Raw genomic sequence first — 20,278 nt, 5'->3', positions numbered from 1 at the left:
TCCATTGCTGTGCAAAAGCTCTGAAGTTTCATTAGGTCCCATTTGTTTATTTTTGTTTTTATTTCCATTACTCTATGAGGTGAGTCAGAAAGGATCTTGCTGTGATTTATGTCATAGAGTGTTCTGCCTATGTTTTCCTCTAAGAGTTTGATAGTTTCTGGCCTTACATTTAGGTCTTTAATCCCTTTTGAGCTTATTTTTGTGTATGGTGTTAGGGAGTGATCTTATCTCATACTTTTACATGTAACTGTCCAGTTTTCCCAGCACCACTTAGTGAAGAGGCTCTCCTTGCTCCACTGTACATTCCTGCTACCTTTATCAAAGATAAGGTGTCCATATGTGCGTGGGTTTATCTCTGGGCTTTCTATCCTGCTCCATTGATCTATCTTTCTGTTTTTGTGCCAGTACCATACTGTCTTGATTACTGTAGCTTTGTAGTATAGTCTGAAGTCAGGGAGCCTGATTCCTCCAGCTCCCTTTTTCGTTCTCAAGATTGCTTTGGCTATTCGGGGTCTTTTGTGTTTCCATACAAATTGAGAAATTTTTTGTTCTAGTTCTGTGAAAAATGCCAGTGGTAGTTTGATAGGAATTGCATTGAATCTATAGATTGCTTTGGGTAATAGAGTCATTTTCACAATGTTGATTCTTCCAATCCAAGAACATGGTATATCTCTCCATCTATTTGTATCATCTTTAATTTCTTTCATCAGTGTCTTATAATTTTCTGCATACAGGTCTTTTGTCTCCTTAGGTAGGTTTATTCGTAGATATTTTATTCTTTTTGTTGCAATGGTAAATGGGAGTGTTTTCTTGATTTCACTTTCAGATTTTTCATCATTAGTATATAGGAATGCCAGAGATTTCTCTGCATTAATTTTGTATCCTGCTACTTAACCAAATTCATTGATTAGCTCTAGTAGTTTTCTGGTAGCATCTTTAGGATTCTCTATGTATAGTATCATGTCATCTGCAAACAGTGACAGCTTTACTTCTTTTCCGATTTGGATTCCTTTTATTTCCTTTTCTGCTCTGATTGTTGTGGGTAAAACTTCCAAAACTATGTTGAATAAGAGTGGTGAGAGTGAGCAACCTTGTCTTGTTTCTGATCTTAGTGGAAATGCTTTCAGTTTCTCACCATTGAGGATGAAGTTGGCTGTGGGCTTGTCATATATGGCCTTTATTATGTTGAGGAAAGTTCCCTCTATGCCTACTTTCTGCAGGGTTTTTATCATAAATGGGTGTTGAATTTTGTCAAAAGCTTTCTCTGCATCTATTGAGATGATCATATGGTTTTTCTCCTTCAATTTGTTAAGATGGTTTATCACATTGATAGATTTGTGTATATTGAAGAATCCTTGCATTCCTGGAATAAACCCCACTTGATCATGGTGTATGATCCTTTTAATGTGCTGTTGGATTCTGTTTGCTAGCATTTTGTTGAGGAGTTTCGCATCTATGTTCATCAGTGATATTGGCCTGTAGTTTTCTTTCTTTGTGACATCCTTGTCTGGTTTTGGTATCAGGGTGATTGTGGACTCGTAGAATGAGTTTGGGAGTGTTCCTCCCTCTGCTATATTTTGGAAGAGTTTGAGAAGGATAGGTGTTAACTGCTCTCTAAATGTTTGACAAAATTCGCCTTTGAAGCCGTCTGTGCCTGGGCTTTGGTTTGTTGGAAGACTTTTAATCACAGTTTCAATTTCAGTGTTTGTGATTGGTCAGTTCATATTTTCTATTTCTTCCTTGTTCAGTCTCAGTAGGTTGTGCATTTCTAAGAATTTGTCCATTTCTTCCAGGTTTCCATTTTACTGGCATAGAGTTGCTTGTAGTAATCGCTCATGATCCTTTCTATTTCTGCAGTGTCAGTTGTTACTTCTCCTTTTTAATTTCTAATTCTATTGATCTGAGTCTTCTCCGTTTTTTTCTTGATGAGTCTGGCTAATGGTTCATGAATTTTGTTTATCTTGTAAAGGAACCACCTTTTAGTTTTATTGATATTTGCTATCATTTCCTTCATTTCTTTTTCATTTATTTTTGATCTGATGTTTATGATTTCTTTCCTTCTGCTAACTTTGGGTTTTGTTTGTTCTTTTTTCTCTAATTGCTTTAAATGCAAGGTTAGGTTGTTTATTTGAGATTTTTCCTGTTTGTTAAGGTAGCATTGTGTTGCTATAAACTTCCCTCTTAGAACTGCTTTTGCTGTATCCCATAAGTTTTGGGTCATTGCGTCTCCATTGTCATTTGTTCCCAGGTACTTTTTAATTTCCTCTTTGATTTTGTCAGTGATCACTTGGTTATTAAGTAGTGTACTGTTTAGCCTCAATGCGTTTGTATTTTTTACAGATCTTTTCCTGTAATTGATATCTAGTCTCATACCATTGTGGTTGGAAGAGTTACTTGATATGATTTCAATATTCTTAAATTTACCAAGGCTTGATTTGTGACCCAAGATATGATCTATCCTGCAGAATGTTCCATCAGCACTTGAGAAAATTGTGTATTCTGTTGTTTTTGGATGGAATGTCCTATAAATATCAATTAAGTCCATCTTGTTTAATGTATCATTTAAAGCTTGTGTTCCTTTTTCATCTTCATTTTGGATGATCTGTCCATTGGTGAAGGTGGGGTGTTAAAGTCCCCTACTATGAATGTATTACTGTTGATTTCCCCTTTTATGGCTGTTAGCATTTGCCTTATGTATTGAGGTGCTCCTATGTTTGGTGCATAAATATTTAAAATTGTTATATTTTCTTCTTGGATCTATCCCTTGATCATTATGTTGTGTCCTTCTTTGTCTCTTGTAATAGTATTTATTTTAAAGTCTATTTTGTCTGATATGTGAATTGCTACTCCAGCTTTCTTTTGATTTCCATTTGCATGGAATATCTTTTTCCATCCCCTCACTTTCATTCTGTATGTGTCCCTGTGTCTGAACTGGGTCTCTTGTAGATAGCATATATACTGGTCTTGTTTTTGTATCCATTCAGCCAGTCTTTGTCTTTTGGTGGGAGCATTTAATCCATTTACATTTAAGGTAATTATCGATATGTATGTTCCTATACCCATTTTCTTAATTGTTTTGGGTTTGTTATTGTAGGTCTTTTCCTTCTCTTGTGTTTCTTGCCTAGAGGAGTTCCTTTAGCTTTTGTTGTAATGCTGGTTTGGTGGTGCTGAAATCTCTCAGCTTTTGCTTGTCTGTAAAGGTTTTAATTTCTCCATCAAATCTGAATGAGATCCTTGTTGGTAGAGTAATGTTGGTTGCAGGTTTTTCTCCTTCATCACTTTAAATATGTCCTGCCACTCCCTTCTGGCTTGCAGAGTTTCTGCTGAAAGATCAGCTGTTAACCTTGTGGAGATTCCCTTGTGTGCTATTTGTTGTTTTTTCCCTTGCTGCTTTTAATATGTCTTGTTTGTATTCAATTTTTGACAGTTTGATTAATATGTGTCTTGTTGTGTTTCTCCTTGGATTTATCCTGTATGGGACTCTCTATGCTTCCTGGACTTGATTAACTATTTCCTTTCCCATACTAGGGAAGTTTTCAACTATAATCTCTTCAAATATTTTCTCAGTCCCTTTCCTTTTCTCTTCTTCTGGGACCTCTGTAATTCAAATGTTCATGCATTTAATGTTCTCCCAGAGGTCTCTGAGACTGTCCTCAGTTCTTTTCATTCTTTTTTCTTTATTCTGCTCTGCAGTAGTTATTTCCACTATTTTATCTTCCAGGTCACTTATCCGTTCTTCTGCTGCAGTTATTCTGCTATTGATCCCTTCTAGAGTATTTTTAATTTCACTTATTGTGTTGTTCATCATTGCTTTTTTCCTCTTTAGTTCTTCTAGGTCCTTGTTAAAAGTTTCTTGTACTTTCTCTATTCTATTTCCAAGATTTTGGATAATCTTTACTATCATTTGTCTGAATTCTTTTTCAGGGTGACTGCCTATTTCCCCCTCATTTGTTAGGTTTGGTGGGTTTTTACCTTGCTCCTTCATTTGTTGTGTGTTTTTCTATCTTCTCATTTTGCTTATCTTACTGTGTTTGGGGTCTCCTTTTCGCAGGCTGCAGGTTCATAGTTCCCGTTGTTTTTGGTGTCTGTCCCCAGTGGCTAAGGTTGGTTCAGTGGGTTTTGTAGGCCTCTTAGTGGAGGAGACTAGTGCCTGTGTTCTGGTGGATGAGGTTCGATCTTGTCTTTCTGGTGGGCAGGTCCATGTCTGGTGCTGTGTTTTGGGGTCTCTGTGGCCTTATTATAATTTTAGGCAGCCTCTGGGCTAATGGATGGGGCAGTGTTCCTGTCTTTCTAGTTGTTTGGCATATGGTGTGCAGCACTGTAGCTTGCTGGTCATTGAATGATGCTGGGTCTTGGTGTTGAGATGGAGATCTCTGGGATATTTTCACCGTTTGATATTATATGGAGCTTGGAGGTCTCTGATGGACCACTGTCCTGAAGTTGGCTCTCCCGCCTCAGAGGCACAGCACTGACTCTTGGCTGGGACACCAAGAGCCTTTCATACACATGGCTCAGAATAAAAGGGAGATAAAATAGAAAAACAGAAAGAAAGAGGATAAAATAAAATAAAGTAAGATAAAATAAAGTTATTAAAATAAAAAATAATTATTAAGAAAAAAATTTTTTAAAGTAAAAAAGAAAAAAGAATGGACGGACAGGACCCTAGGACAAATAGGGAAAGCAAAGATATACAGACAAAATCTCCCACAGAAGCATACACATATACACTCACAAAAAGAGGAAAAGGGGAAAAAATAATATGTTTTGCTCCCAAAGACCACTTCCTCAATTTAGGATGATTCATTGTCTATTCAGCTATTCCACAGATGCTGGGTACATGAGGTTGATTGTGGAGCTTTAATCCGCTGCTTCTGAGGCTGCTGGGAGAAATTTCCTTTTCTCTTCTTTGTTTGCACAGCTCCCGGGGTCCAGGTTTGGATTTGGCCCCACCTTTGCATGTAGGTCACCTGAAGGCATGTGTTCTTTGCTCAGAGAGGGTGTGGTTAAAGGAGCAGCTGATTTGGTGGCTCTGGCTCACTCAAGTCAGGGGGGAGGGAGGGGTACAGTGTGCAGGGCGAGACTGCGGCAGCAGAGGCCAGTGTGTCATTGCACCAGCCTGATGCGAGCCACGTGTTCTGCTGGGGAAGTTGTCCCTGGATCATGGGACCCTGGCAGTGGTGGGCTGCACAGGCTCCTGGGAGGGGAGGTGTGGATAGTGACCTTTTCTTGCACACAGGCTGCAGCAGTAGCCTTAGCGTCCCAGGCCCGTCTCTGGGGTCTGCGCCGATAGCCGCGGCTTGTGCCCGTCTCTGGAGCTCCTTTAAGCAGGGCTCTTAATCCCCTCTCCTCGTACACCATGAAACAAAGAGGGACGAAAATGTCTCTTGCCTCTTCGGCAGTACAGACTTTTTCCTGGACTCCCTCCCAGCTAGCTGTGGCACACTAGACCCCTTCAGTCTGTGTTCACACAGCCAACCCCTGTCCTCTCCCTGCGATCCGAATGAAGCCCGAGCCTCAGCTCGCAGCCCCCACCCACCCCAGCAAGTGAGTAGACAAGCCTCTCCGGCTGGTGAGTGCTGGTCGGCACTGATCCTCTGTGTGGGAGCCTGTCCTCTTTGCACTCTGCACCCGTTTCTGTGCTCTCGTCCATGGCTCCGAAGCTTCCCACTCCACCACCCGCAGTCTCTGCACGTGAAGGGGCTTCCTAGTATGTGGAAACCTTTCCTCCTTCACAGCTCCCTCCCACTGGTGCAGGTCCCATCCCTATTCTTTTGTCTCTGTTATTTCTTTTGCCCTACCCAGGTACGTGGGGAGTTTCTTGCCTTTTGGGAGGTCTGAGGTCTTCTGCCAGCATTCAGTGTGTGCTCTATACGAGCAGTTCCACGTGTAGATGTATTTCTGATGTATCTGTGGGGAGTAAGGTGATCTCTGCGTCTTACTCTTCCACCATCTTCCTCTGCTTCCGTCCACCTTTTCTTTACACACTGATCTGAAATGCCACTTCTACCATACCCTCCCCCTCCCTCCACCACGTATACGAAGATATACTCTAAAAATTAGTTTTTGGACATTTTCTTTTGTTCTCTTGGTATATTTTATTATGTATGTTATAGCTTAGTATCGATCCCAATACATGGTACATGGACAACAAACTCTGGTTGAATGAATGTCACGTTTCCTCCAAATGCAGGAATTTTGTAAGAACCGAATTAAATATATAAATTTGAGAACATCTGCCATATTCCAATATTGAGTCCTTTCATCCAGACAACAAGACATATCACTAAACCTATTAAATTAAAAAAAAATGCTGTTCAGTAAAGTTTAACAGTTTTTGAAATATATGTTTTAAAACATTATTTGATAACTTTATTCCTAGATATTTTATAGTTTTCAAATACAGATTTTTTGTTACTCTTTACGTAAGTTAATAATGAAAATCTTGTGAGGAAAAAAATATAAAAAGCAAAGAGTAATTCCATTTTGAAGTGTATTTCCAAAATAGTGAATAACTGGAATGTGACTTTTATTTTTCAAAGAACCTTCTGGACTATCATTTTGTAACCTTTTCTACACCATAGACAATCTTGGACAATCCCTTGAAATGTATGAGCCATTTCCTTCTGAAAAATACACATATACCTTACATTGTTTTAAGAGACTTGTCTGATTAACTAAAGCTGTTTTAAAAATGTATAATAGGAGGAGCTTCAAGATGGCAGAAAAGTAAGACGCAGAGATCACCTTCCTCTCCACAAATACATCAGAAATACATCTAAATGTGGAACAACTCCTACAGAACACCTACGGAATGCTGGCAGAAGACCTCAGACCTCCCAAAAGACAAGAGACTCCCCACGCACCTGGGTAGGGTGAAAAAGAAAAAACAGACACAAAGAATAGGGACGGGACCTGCACCAGTGGGAGGGAGCCGTGAAGGAGGAAAGGTTTCCACACACTAGAAGTCCCTTCGTGGGTGGAGACTGCAGGTGGGGGAGGGGGGCAGCTTCAGAGCCATGGAGCAGAGCGCAGCAACAGGGATGCGGAGGGCAAAGTGGAGAGATTCCTGCACAGAGGATCAGTGCCGACCAGCACTCACCAGCTGGAGAGGCTTGTCTGCTCATCCACCGGAGCGGGCAGGTGCTGGGAGCTGAGTTTCAGGCTTCAGAGGTCGGATCCCAGGGAGAGGACTGGGGTTGGCTGGGTGAACACAGCCTGAAGGGGGCTAGTGAGCCACAGCTAGCCAGGAGGGAGTCCGGAAAGAAGTCTGGAGCTGCTGAAGAGGCAAGATCCCTTTTCTTGCCACTTTGTTTTCTGGTGCGTGAGGAGAGGGGATTAAGAGCACTGCTTAAAGGAGCTCAAGAGACGGGCATGAGCTGCGACTATCAGCATGGACCCCAGAGAAGGGCATGAGATGCTAAACCTGCTGCTGCTGCCACGAAGAAGCCTGTGTGCAAGCACAGGTCACTCTCCACACCTCTCCTCCCGGGAGCCTGTGCAGGCCGCCACTGCCAGGGTCCCATGATTCAGGGACAACTTCCCTGGGAGAACACATGGCGAGCCTAAGGCTGGTGCAATGTTATGCTGGCCTCTGCTGCCGCAGGCTCACCTGGCATCCGTACCCCTGCCTCCCCTGGGCCTGAGCGAGCCAGAGCCCCCGAATCAGCTGCTCCTTTAACCCAGTCTTGTCTGAGCGAAGAACAGATGCCCTCAGGCGACCTACACGGAGGGGCAGGTCCAAACCCAAAGCTGAACCCTGGGAGCTGTGGGAACAAAGAAGAGAAAGGGAAATCTCTCCCAGCAGCCTCAGAAGCAGCGGATTAAATCGCCACAATCAACTTGATGTACCCTGCATCTGTGGAATATCTGAATAGACAATGAATCATCCCAAATTGAGGAGGTGGACTTTGGGAACAATGATATATATATATTTTCCCTTTTTCTCTTTTTGTGAGTGTGTATGTGTATGCTTCTGTGGGTGATTTTGCCTGTATAGTTTTGCTTTTACAATTTGTCCTACGATTTTGTCTTCGTTTTTTTTCTTTTTTACTTTGAAAAATTTGTTTTTGTTAGTTTTTACTGTTAATTTTAATAACTTTATTTTATTTTATATTAATTTATCTTTTCTTTTTTTCCTTCTATTTTTTCTTCATTTTATTCTGAGCCGTGTGTAGGACAGGCTCTTGGTGCTCCAACCAGGCGTCAGGGCTGTGCCACTGAGGTGGGAGAGCCAAGTTCAGGACACTGGTCCACAAGAGACCTCCGAGCTCTACGTAATATCAAATAGCGAAAATCTCCCAGAGATCTCCATCTCAATGGCAAGACTCAGCTCCACTCAGCGACCAGCAAGCTACAGTGCAGGATACCCTATGCCAAACGACTAGCAAGACAGGAACATAAACACATCCATTAGCAGAGAGGCTGCCTAAAATCATAATAAAGCCACAGACACCCCAAAACACACGACCAGATGTGGACCTGCACACCAGAAGGACATGATCCAGCCTCATCAACCAGAACACAGGTACTAGTCCCCTCCACCAGGAAGCCTACACAACACACTGAACCAACCTTGACCATTGGGGACAGACACCAAAAACAACAGGAAGCACGAACTTGCAGCCTGCAAAAAGGAGACCACAAACACAGAATGTTAAGCAAAATGAGAAGACAGAGAAACACACAGCAGATGAAGGAGCAAGACAAAAAACCACCAGAGCAAAGTAATGAAGAGGAAATAGGCAGTCTACCTGAAAAAGAATTCAGAATGATAGTAAAGATGATCCAAAACCTTGGATATAGAACAGAGAAAATATAAGAAATGTTTAACAAGGACCTACAAGAACTAAAGAGCAAACAGTGATGAACAACACAATAAATGAAATTAAAAATTCTCTAGAAGGCATCAATATTAGAATAACTGAGGTGGAAGAACGGATAAGTGGCCTGGAAGATAAAATAGTGGAAATAACTACTTCAGAGCAGAATAAAGAAAAAAGAATGAAAACAACTAAGGACAGTCTCAGAGACCTCTATGAAAATATTAAATGCATGAATATTTGAATTATAGGGGTCTCAGAAGAAGAAGAGAAAAAGAAAGGGACTGAGAAAACACCTAAAGAGATTTTAGATGAAAACTTCCCTAATATGGGAAAGGAAATAGTTAATCTAAGTCCAGGAAGCACAGAGAGTCCCATACAGGATAAACCCAAGTAGAAACACGCAAAGACACATATTAAACTATCAAAAATTAAATACAAAGAACAAATATTAAAAGCAGCAAGGGATAAATAAAAAAAACAGATTAGAGTATTCCCATAAGGTTAACAGCTGATCTTTCAGCAGGAACTCTGCAAGCCAGAAGGGAGTGGCAGGACATATTTAAAGTGATGAAGGAGAAAAACCTACAAACAAGATTGCTCTACCCAGCAAGGATCTCATTCAGATTTGATGGAGAAATTAAAAGCTGTAAAGATAGGCAAAAGCTAAGAGAATTCACCACCAAACCAGCTATACAACAAATGCTAAAGGAACTCCTCTAGGCAGGAAACACAAGAGAAGGAAAAGACCTACAATAATAAACCCAAGACAATTAAGAAAATGGTAATAGTAACATGCATATCGATAATTACGTTAAATGTAAATTGATTAAATGCTCCAACCAAAAGACAGAGACTGCCTGAATGGATACAAAAACAAGACCCATATATATGCAGTCTACAAGAGACCCATTTCAGACCTAGGGACACATACAGACTGAAAGTGAGGGGATGGAAAAAGATATTCCATGCAAATGGAAATCAAAAGAAAGCTGGAGCAGCAATTCTCACAGACAAAATAGACATTAAAACAAAGACTATTACAAGAGACAATGATGGACCCTACATAATGATCAAGGGATCAATCCAAGAAGAAGATGTAACAATTGTAAATACTTATGCACCTAAGATAGGAGCACCTCAATAAATAAGGCAAATACTAACAGCCATAAAAGGGGAAATCGACAGTAAAACAGTCATAGTAGGTGAGTTTAACACCCCACTTTCACCAATGGACAGATCACCCAAAATGAAATTAAATAAGGAAACACAAGCTTTAATGATACATTAAACATGATGAACTTAATTGATATTTATAGGACATTCCATCCAAAAGCAATAGAATACACATTCTTCTCAAGTGCTCATGGAACACTCTCCAGGATAGATCATATCTTTGGTCACAAATCAAGCCTTGGTAAATTTAAGAAATTTGAAATCATATAAAGTATCTTTTCCAACCACAATGCTAGGAGACTAGACATCAATTACAGGAAAAAATCTGTAAGAAATACAAACACACGGAGGCTAAACAACACACTACTTAATAACGAAGAGATCAATGAAGAAATCAAAGAGGAAATCAAAAAATACCTAGAAACAAATGACAATGAAAACACAACGACCCAAAACCTATGTTATGCAGCAAAAGCAGTTCTAAGAGGGAAGTTTATAGCTATACAAGCCAACCTTAAGAAACAAGAAATATCTCAAATAAACAGCCTAACTTTACACCTAAAGGAATTAGAGAAAGAAGAACAGAAAAAAACCAAAGTTAGCAGAAGGAAAGAAATAATAAATACAGACCAGAAATAAATGAAAAAGAAATGAAGGAAACAATAGCAAATATCAATAAAACTAAAAGCTGGTTCTTTGAGAAGATAAACAAAATTGATAAACCATTAGCAGACTCATCAAGAAAAAAAGGGAGAAGACTCACATCAATAGAATTAGAAGTGAAAAGGGAGAAGTAACAACTGACACTGCAGAAATGCAAAGGATCATGAGAGACTATTACAAGCAACTGTATGCCAATAAAATGGACAATCTGCAAGAAATGGACAAATTCTTAGAAACGCACAACCTTCTGAGAATGAACCAGGAAGAAATAGAAAATATGAGCAGACCAATCACAAGCACTGAAATTGAAACTGTGATTAAAAATTTTCCAACAAACAAAAGCCCAGGACCAGATGGCTTCACGGGCGAATTCTATCAAACATTTAGAGGAGAGCTAACACCCATCCTTCTCAAACTCTTCCAAAATACAGCAGAGGGAGTAACACTCCCAAACTCTTTCTACGAGGCCACCATCACTCTGATACCAAAACCAGACAAAGATGTCACAAAGAAAGAAAACTGCAGGCCAATATCACAGATGAACACTGATGCAAAAATCCTCAACAAAATACTAGTAAACATAATCCAAAAGCACACTGAAAGGATCATACACCATGATCAAGAGGGGTTTATTCAAGGAATGCAAGGATTCTTCAGTATACGCAAATCAATGTGATACACAATATTAATAAATTGAAGGAGAAAAACCATAGGATAATTTCAATAGGTGCAGAGACAGCTTTCGACAGAATTCAACACCTATTTATGATAAAAACCCTCCAGAAAGTAGGCATAGAGGAAACTTTCCTCAACATAATCAAGGTCATATAGGACAAACCCACAGCCAACATTGTCCTCAATGGTGAAAAAGTGAAACCATTTCCAGTAAGATCAGGAACAAGACAAGGTTGCCGACTCTCACCAGTATTTGAAAATGACTATTCTACAGAAAGCAATCTACAGATTCAATGCAATGCCTATCAAATAATTACTGGCATTTTTCACAGAACTAGAACAAAAAATTTCACAATTTGTCTGGAAACACAAAAGCCCCCGTATAGCCAAAGCAATCTGGAGAACGAAAAACGGAGCTGGAGGAATCCAGCTCCCTGACTTCAGACTGTACTACAAAGCTACAGTCATGAAGACAGTATGGTACTGGCATAAAAACAGAAAGATAGATCAATGGAACAGGATAGAAAGCTCAGAGATAAACACATGCACATATGGTCACCTTATCTTTGGTAAAGGAGGCAAGAATATACAGTGGAGAAAAGACAGCCTCTTCAATAAGTGGTGCTGGGAAAACTGGACAGCTACATGTAAAAGAATGAAATTAGAACACTCCCTAACACCATACACAAAAATAAACTCAAAATGGATTAAAGACCTAAATGTAAGGGCAAGCACCATCAAACTCTTAGAGGAAAACACACACAGAACACTCCATGACATAAATCTCAGCAAGATCCTTTTTTACCTACCTCCTAGAGAAATGGAAATAAAAACAAAAACAAACAAATGGGATCTAATGAAACTTAAAAGCTTTTGCACAGCAAAGGAAACCATAAACAAGACAAAAGGAAAACCCTCAGAATGGGAGAAAATATTTGCAAATGAAGCAACTGACAAAGGATTAATCTCCAAAACATACAAGCAACTCATGCAGCTCAATATCAAAAAACCAAACAACCCAATCCAAAATGGGCAGAAGACCTAAATAGAGATTTTTTCAAAGAAGATATACAGATTGCCAACAAACACCTGAAAGAATGCTCAACATCATTAATCATTAGAGAAATGCAAATCAAAGCTACAATGAGATATCATCTCACACCGGTCAGAATGGCCATCATCAAAAAATCTAGAAACAATAAATGCTGCAGAGGGTGTGGAGAAAAGGGAACCCTCTTGCAGTGTTGGTGGGAATGTAAATTGATACAGGCACTGTGGAGAACAGTATGGAGGTTCCTTGAAAAACTAAAAATAGAACTACCATATGACCCAGCAATCCCACTACTGGGCATATATCCTGAGAAAACCATAATTCAAAAAGAGTCATGTACCAAAATGTTCATTGCAGCTCTATTTACAATAGCCAGGACATGGAAGCAACCTAAGTGTCCATAAACAGATGAATCAATAAAGAAGATTTGGCACATATATACCATGGAATATTACTCAGCCATAAAAAGGAATGAAACTGAGTTATTTGTTGTGAGGTGGATGGACACAGACACTGTCATACAGAGTGAAGTAAGTCAGGAAGAGAGAAACAAATAGCGTGTGCTAACACATATATATGGAATCTAAAAAAGGAAAGGAATAAAAAGTTCAGAAGAACCTAGGGGCAAGATCGGAATACAGATGCAGACCTACTTGAGAATGGACTTGAGGATATGGGGAGGGGGATGGTAAGCTCGGACAAAGTGAGAGATTGGCATGGACATATATACACTACCAAACGTAAAATTGATAGGTAGAGGGGGGCAGCCACATGGCACAGGGTGATCAGCTCGTTGCTTTGTGACCACCTGGAGGGATGGGATGGGGAGTGTGGGAGGGAGGGAGATGCAAGAGGGCAGAGATATGGGGACATGTGTGTATGTGTAACTGATTGACTTTGTTGTAGAGCAGAAACTGACACACCATTGTAAAGTAGGTATACTCTAATAAAGATGTTAAAATAAAGTTATAATAAATGATGGTCATAGAATGTTGAACATTCATCATTAGTAGGTACTGTACAATATACGCAACTACTGTCTTTCACAAGTGATTTGTATGCTTACCAAGAGTAAGTTGTATTTGTTTCCAGATCTCTAATCAGCTTTACTATAATTAAACAGTTTAAATGTAACATAACAGGATGAAATATAAGTGTAAAGAGAATTGTTCTGTTTACAAAAATTAAGTATTTTGTAAAGACTCAAAAGTGAATTAGTAAAAAAAAAAAACTACTGTCAAATTAGAGGTGCTCAAGATAACTGTAAAAGGCTAGGAGAAATTAAAAAATTAAACAGGATTCGGCACTCATATTATTTAAAAAATATTTTTAAGTGTTGACTTGATGTTTGGGACTTCCCTGGCAGTCCAGTGGTTAAGACTCCTTGCTTCCACTGCAGGCGGTGCAAGTTAGATCCCTGGTCAGTGCAACTAAATCCCGCGTGCTGCGTGGGTGTGGCCCCCCCAGTCAAAAAAAGGTGTTCATTAGATTTTAAAGAAACCTCTAAACTGCAAACAGTAGAAGACATATTACAGATATGGATAATTATAAGAAAGATGTTATGGACCTTTAACTAGGAGACTCATACTCATAGAAAAGTCCTACTTCAAAAGACAGAAAAATGAACACACATTATGTTTTAAATTGAAATAAAATATTTAAGATACATATTTATGATTTTTAAAAAACCTCTTGCTTTAACATTTTCAATTAATTGTTAACTACTGGTCCTGATAATATCAAATTAGAAGGCTCCTATTGTATACCTACAAGTTTTTATATAGTTTTGGGCAGGGGAGTCACAGATTCTCTTAAGTCTATCATGGATCTCAGGATAAGAACCCATGTTTTCTCCCTCTCTCTCTCTCTCTCTCTCTCTCTCTCTCTCTCTCTCTCTCTCTCTCTCTCTCTCTATATATATATATATATATATATATATATATATATATATATATATATATACACACACATATGTATATATATTACAATTCACTAGATATTACATGTGATGCTGTTATATGACAGTCAAAGAAAAGCAAAGGTCTCAACTCTAGGAATTAAAGAAAAATCATTATTTAACTACAGAAGAACTTTTAGGAACTCACATTAATATCTTTTACCATAGAACTTTTTATTTGGAGTCTTGCAATTCTTTTGTTTATTTTCCTTCTGTTAAAGTAAAATTAAACTTCATACTTTATTTATTTATTTATTTATTTATTTGCAGTATGTGGGCCTCTCACTGTTGTGGCCTCTCCCATTGCAGAGCACAGGCTCTGGACGGGCAGGCTCAGTGGCCATGGCTCATGGGCCCATCTGCTCCACGGCATGTGGGATCTTCCTGGACTGGGGCATGAACCCATGTCCCCTGCATCGGCAGGCGGACTCTCAACAACTGCGCCACCAGGGAAGCCCCATACTTTATTTTTAAAATTAAAAATAAGATGCATACTATACTATGATCCTGTTCTTACGAAACTGTATCTATTCATCCATCTATGTTTCTATGTCTATGTATGCATGAAGAAATGTCTAGAATAGCATTCTATCAAATTTTAACACATATTTTTCTGGATGGAAAAATTTCAGGTGGTTAGTTGGTTTTTTCTTATTCTGTTTTGTAATGCTTAAATTATTTAAGAATTAGTAGGTACCAATTTTATTAAAAAAAACCCACAAAGTCATTATTCTAAACAAAAACAATCAGTGGCAGCATCATGCACTGGGAAGAGAAATGGACAGGGAAGCAAGATGTCTGAAACTGAATAGAACCCTGGACAAATCAGTCACTGGAACTTCTCTGGGCCACAGTTTCCAAATTGGCAAATGAGAAAATGAGGAAGTTGAACCTAATGAGCTCAAAGGTTTCTTTTAGTACTAACATTATATGAACTTAAGTGGCTAATTCCTATGTAAATTCTTAGAAAATATTTTAAAAAATAAGTTTATCATTTTATCCATCAATTACCTCAAGTTTAACTAGATTTAATGAATAATGCTCTCTTCCTTTGCTGTAAGCTTTTATAGCTTGATCATATTAGAAACTACATAGGGCACTATATCCTTGACATTCTCAAAATACTAAATAGGCAGCTTTATCGACATCAATAATTAAAGAGATGAAGTAATGAGAATACAAGTACAGAAAGTCCTGGTAACACCACACAATACTTCACGTGTGAGGGGGAAATGTTTAATGTTGGTAATTAAAGGAGAAGGAATGGAAGAAAAAAACTATATCCTAAAGCTCTCCTTCTCAATCCAAATATGTATTAAAAAATAAAATAACAATACTGACACAAACTCTTCAAATCATTAGGAGAATCTTTGGATTTGTAGGGTAAACTCACAAGAAAATAACAAAACAACTATAATACGGATTTCAAAATTGAGTGTGCATATGTATTTTTTTTAATCCTCAGAAGCCTCTGTTTTCTATCAGTTGGTTATTTCTTGCATTATTTTAAATTGCTGAACTGACAACTGCCAGAAGGTATAATTTTCTGTTAATTAAAAACTGAATTTTACACAGCTCAACAATGGAGCAGTATTTCTCCCCATAAATTCTAATTCATTGTCTCTGAACTTAACCCTCAAATCAGCATTTACTTCCTTGAATAATATTTAAACAAATTCATCCTATTTATTTGTGATAATCATGTAATCAACCATGGCATTTACCACGCTGAGATGCTGATGTGATTTTGCCAACATAAGAGAATACCAACTATATTTCTCTGAAAATTAAATGTTGCAGGTGCTGTATGACATTTAAGCATTGTCACACTGAGAGTTTAAACAAGTACTGAAATGAAGCTATTGCTTAAAAAGAACTTACCTTTGCAATTATTACTGATTGAACAGGGTAGCAAACAGTTGCTCCTAAAGTGGCCAGTCCCAGTGGATAAGCAATTCTCTTAAACCTAGAACCTATGACATTTAAACAAACTATTAAACTCCAAACAGATGCTACCAGAGACTTGATGCTTTTATAACTTTCAGGCTTTCTTTGTTCCCCTTTAAGCCATCACCCTATGTTAAATTTTCTTTAGGTAATAATACCAATCAAGATGATAGGTAAAATGTCTTTAAGTATTACAGTTCAATTAATACCCCTTAGTTGTCATGTCTAATTTAAGAAAGGTATACTCAATCTAACATTGATAATTACCTACACAAAGGGGGTTGATGATTTTCTTCTTTTAAAAAACTAGGTATTTTTTCATGTCCTAAGAAACCCACAGCTGTAACCACATTTTTTTCAAGTATCTAATAAAACATGACAATATAGAGAATTAATCAACTACCATTTTTGTGACACCATGTTAAACTGAAATGGACTCTTCAGAGATCCTTTTTTGATTAAGTCCTTAGATAGCTAAAGGATCCAACTAACTGGTCAGCTAAGGATTTTAAAAGGAACATAATTCCTTCGTGTCACTGATTTTGAATACTAAAGTAACAATTTAATAGAGAAGAAGAAATATCATATGATGCCGCTTATATGCAGAATCTTTTAAAAATGTGACAAATGAGCTTATTTACAAAACAGAAACAGACTCACAGACTTGGAGAACAAACTTATGGTTACCGGGGGGGGATGGGTAGTGGGGAGAGATAGGGAGTTTGGGATTGACTTGTACACATCACTACTATATGTAAAATGGATAACCAACAAGGACTTACTGTATAGCAGAGGAAACTCTGCTCAATATTCTGTAACAACCTAATTGAGAAAAGAAATTGAAAAAGAATAGATACATGTATATGTAAAACTGAATCACTTTGTTGTACACCTGAAACTAACACAACATTGTTAATCAACTGTACTCCAATATAAAATAAAAAGTTAAAAAAATTGCAAGTAACTTGCAATAATTCATTCATTTCCAAAAGTGCCTTAACTAAGCATCTGAGTCATTTTCAAACTTTTTTTTTTTAATAGCAAAATCCTTTAAAAAAGTCTTTCAAATAGAATCTCACCTGGAACTTCATATATAAAACTTACAGACTTGAAGCTACTCTGGTTAGCCTGAGGGAGTGAAGCTCATTATCAAGCCCTATCTACACCGCTTTTTCCTTATCCCTATACAACCCCTAAACACTTCCATGGAACCCTAGGTTCTATTGAATAGTGTGAAACCCACCACTCTAAGCCATAGCTTAGTTCCAACAGACTGTTGGTTGAAAACAATATGTATTTTAAATGCTTGTCTGGGTACCCTGGACTGTAAATGTGATCTGGACAATTAGATGATGGGGTTTCTAATTAGGGTAAGTACTTTTATTTTCTGGAACAGCTCTTACAACCCTTAATTTAAAAATGAGACACCCTATCTGGTATATCAGTAAAGACTATGATGAAAAATACCTGGCAATGTTTGCAGGCAACTTTCCAGTTTAGGGTAGGTAAAAACAAGATGTATTTATCTGTCCAGTTTAACTATTAGTAAGGAGGCCTTCTACAGTCATGTCTACAACAGACAGAGCATTGAGGGAGGTGGGTAGTAGGCTGCTTCAACCTTTACTGTAGCTTTCCTTTAAATATTGACAGGTTTTTGTGATACCGGGAAAGAGGGTCTAGCTATATTAAAATATGTCTTGCTCACTATTATTCTAGTATCTGTAGTTTGGTTGTTGATTTTACTGACCTAGCATCCTTTAATGTAGGTTTCCTTGACTCAGCCAAATTCCCCTAATTGTGCTGTTCCTAAACTTGGAAGGTGGCAGTTTTTCCTTGATGTGTCATCTTATTTTATTTTTTATTTACTTTTTCTGTAGTTGTTATACTTTTTTGAAACCTTTTAACACATTTTTGACCAGAGATGTATTATGGCCACAGGTGTCAGTTTCTGCAAAAATCCCCCAGTCAATAATGTGTTAAAATTGAAGTATAGTTAATTTACAATGCTGTGTTAGTTTCAGGTGTACAGCAAAGTGATTCAGTTATATATATTTTCTTTCAGATTCTTTTCCATTATAGGTTATTCCAAGATATTGAATATAGTTCTCTGTGTCATATAGTAGGCCCTTATTGTTTATTTTACATATAGTAGTATGTATCTGTTAATCCCAAACTCCTAATTTACCTCCCTACACCCCCATCTCCGCTATCCCCTTTGGTAACTGTAAGTTTGTTTTCTATGTCTGTAAGTCTATTTCTGTTTTGTAAATAAGTTCATTTACATAATTTTTTTTAGATTCCACATATAAGTGATATCACATGATATTTGTCTTTCTCCATCTGACTTACTTCACTTAGTATGATAATCTCTAGGTCCATCCATGTTGCTGCAAATGGCATTATTTCATTCTTTTTTATGGCTGAGTAATATTCCATTGCATATATATATATATATATATATATATATATACACACACACACACACACACACACACACACACACACAATGGAATATTTCTCACACACACCACATCTTTGTTATTATTTTCAATATTAAAAAGACTTACATTCATCCTCTCTTTACTTGATATGAAAGGCCAGTTTACAAGAAAATAAATTTCACTTGGGTTCAATAGCCCTACTCCTGTAAGTAGAAAGGACTCTAGACACAAAACACTAACTAGCTATGTAATATGTACTATGAAATCATTGAATGATTTCCTTTCTCTGGACCTCTAGCTGTAGCATTATAGGGTTAGACTAAACCAACATCTTTCATACATTTTTGACCATGACTCATACTAAAGAACAAATTTTACATTATGACCTCTCTCTCTCTCTGTTTCTGTCTCTGACGTTTCTCTCTTTCACACACACACATACACACTCCACTGAAACAGAAGTTTCACAATATTTATCCATACTGAGTACAAAACACTCTGATATTTGCTATTGTCCTCTATTATATTTTTTAATAAAATGCTTCCTGAGAGCCACCACATTTATTTCATTACCTACTTATATACTGAGCTCTGTAATTTGAAAAATACTGGGTTAGATTATTCTAGCTCTGACACTTGGAGTCATTGTGAATGACCTAAGGAACAGTTTCTCTTACAAGTGGATTATGAGTTTCTCACTGAGAAATGAGTAATATGCTTTGGCCGGTTTCATTCAAAATTTAATTCTTTCTCTTATTGTTACATGTGGTGATCCTGATTTTCAATGTCTTTCCTAATGAATAATTTATAACATGTATTCAATTAGAAGTTGCATATAGTGTTAGAATAAAAAATATGATACAAGCTATGATTAATACTAGCTATAGGGAAGATCTATTGGGATAAGATATATGGGCTAGAGTTAGAATGCTGGAATGTTCTTATAATTCAGATGTTTTGTATCTGATTAGGTGTACTTGGGTTAAGGCTACTTTAAGGACTAAAGCTGAGCAAACCAACCATAACATATCTGATGTCAGATTCCAGGTTGGTTCAGAGCTGTGACTTGCAACAACATGTAATTTAATTTGCGGACAATGACTGGCACTGGGGACAGAGGATGAATGGAAGGTGCCCCAGATGGCTACTGACCAGAGAACTGCACCAGCTTAGTAAGGGCTTAGGTGAGGAGTGGAGGCAGTAATCCTACTGAGAGAGATTTCTATACCCAGAGATGGAAGATGGGCAAATACAAAATTCACCATGTGCTTATGAATGAGTTATTTAGTGATGTGCAGAAAAGAGTTAACATATGCCCAAGACTGCCATTGTTAGAAAGGCATGCTTACAGGACTGGCCATTGGCTGGCATCTGGGAACCTGACTGGTAAGCAGTTCACTACACTAATAGAAAATGTTCCCTGAATCAGAAGAGTGGTACAGTAAGTCCCCTACATACAAATGAGTTCCATTCCGAGAGCGTGTTTGTAAGTCCAATTTGTTTGTTAAGTCCAACAAAGTTAGTCCTAGGTACCCAACTAACACAATCA

The 20,278-nt window shown here is 37.9% G+C and overlaps 1 protein-coding gene across 1 annotated transcript in view; it reads right to left on the bottom strand.

Moving 5' to 3' along the window:
* Positions 1–20,278, bottom strand: part of APOOL (apolipoprotein O like) — a 117,400-nt gene that overhangs the window by 19,040 nt on the left and 78,082 nt on the right. The window contains exon 6 of the mRNA XM_065900205.1: positions 16,223–16,314. Coding sequence (XP_065756277.1) covers positions 16,223–16,314 — 92 coding nt within the window. The remainder of the gene's footprint in view (positions 1–16,222; positions 16,315–20,278) is intronic.

The sequence above is a fragment of the Phocoena phocoena genome, chromosome X (assembly GCF_963924675.1).
Source record: "Phocoena phocoena chromosome X, mPhoPho1.1, whole genome shotgun sequence".
NCBI lineage: Eukaryota > Metazoa > Chordata > Mammalia > Artiodactyla > Phocoenidae > Phocoena > Phocoena phocoena.
This window is presented reverse-complemented; position numbering and strand designations above follow the sequence as displayed.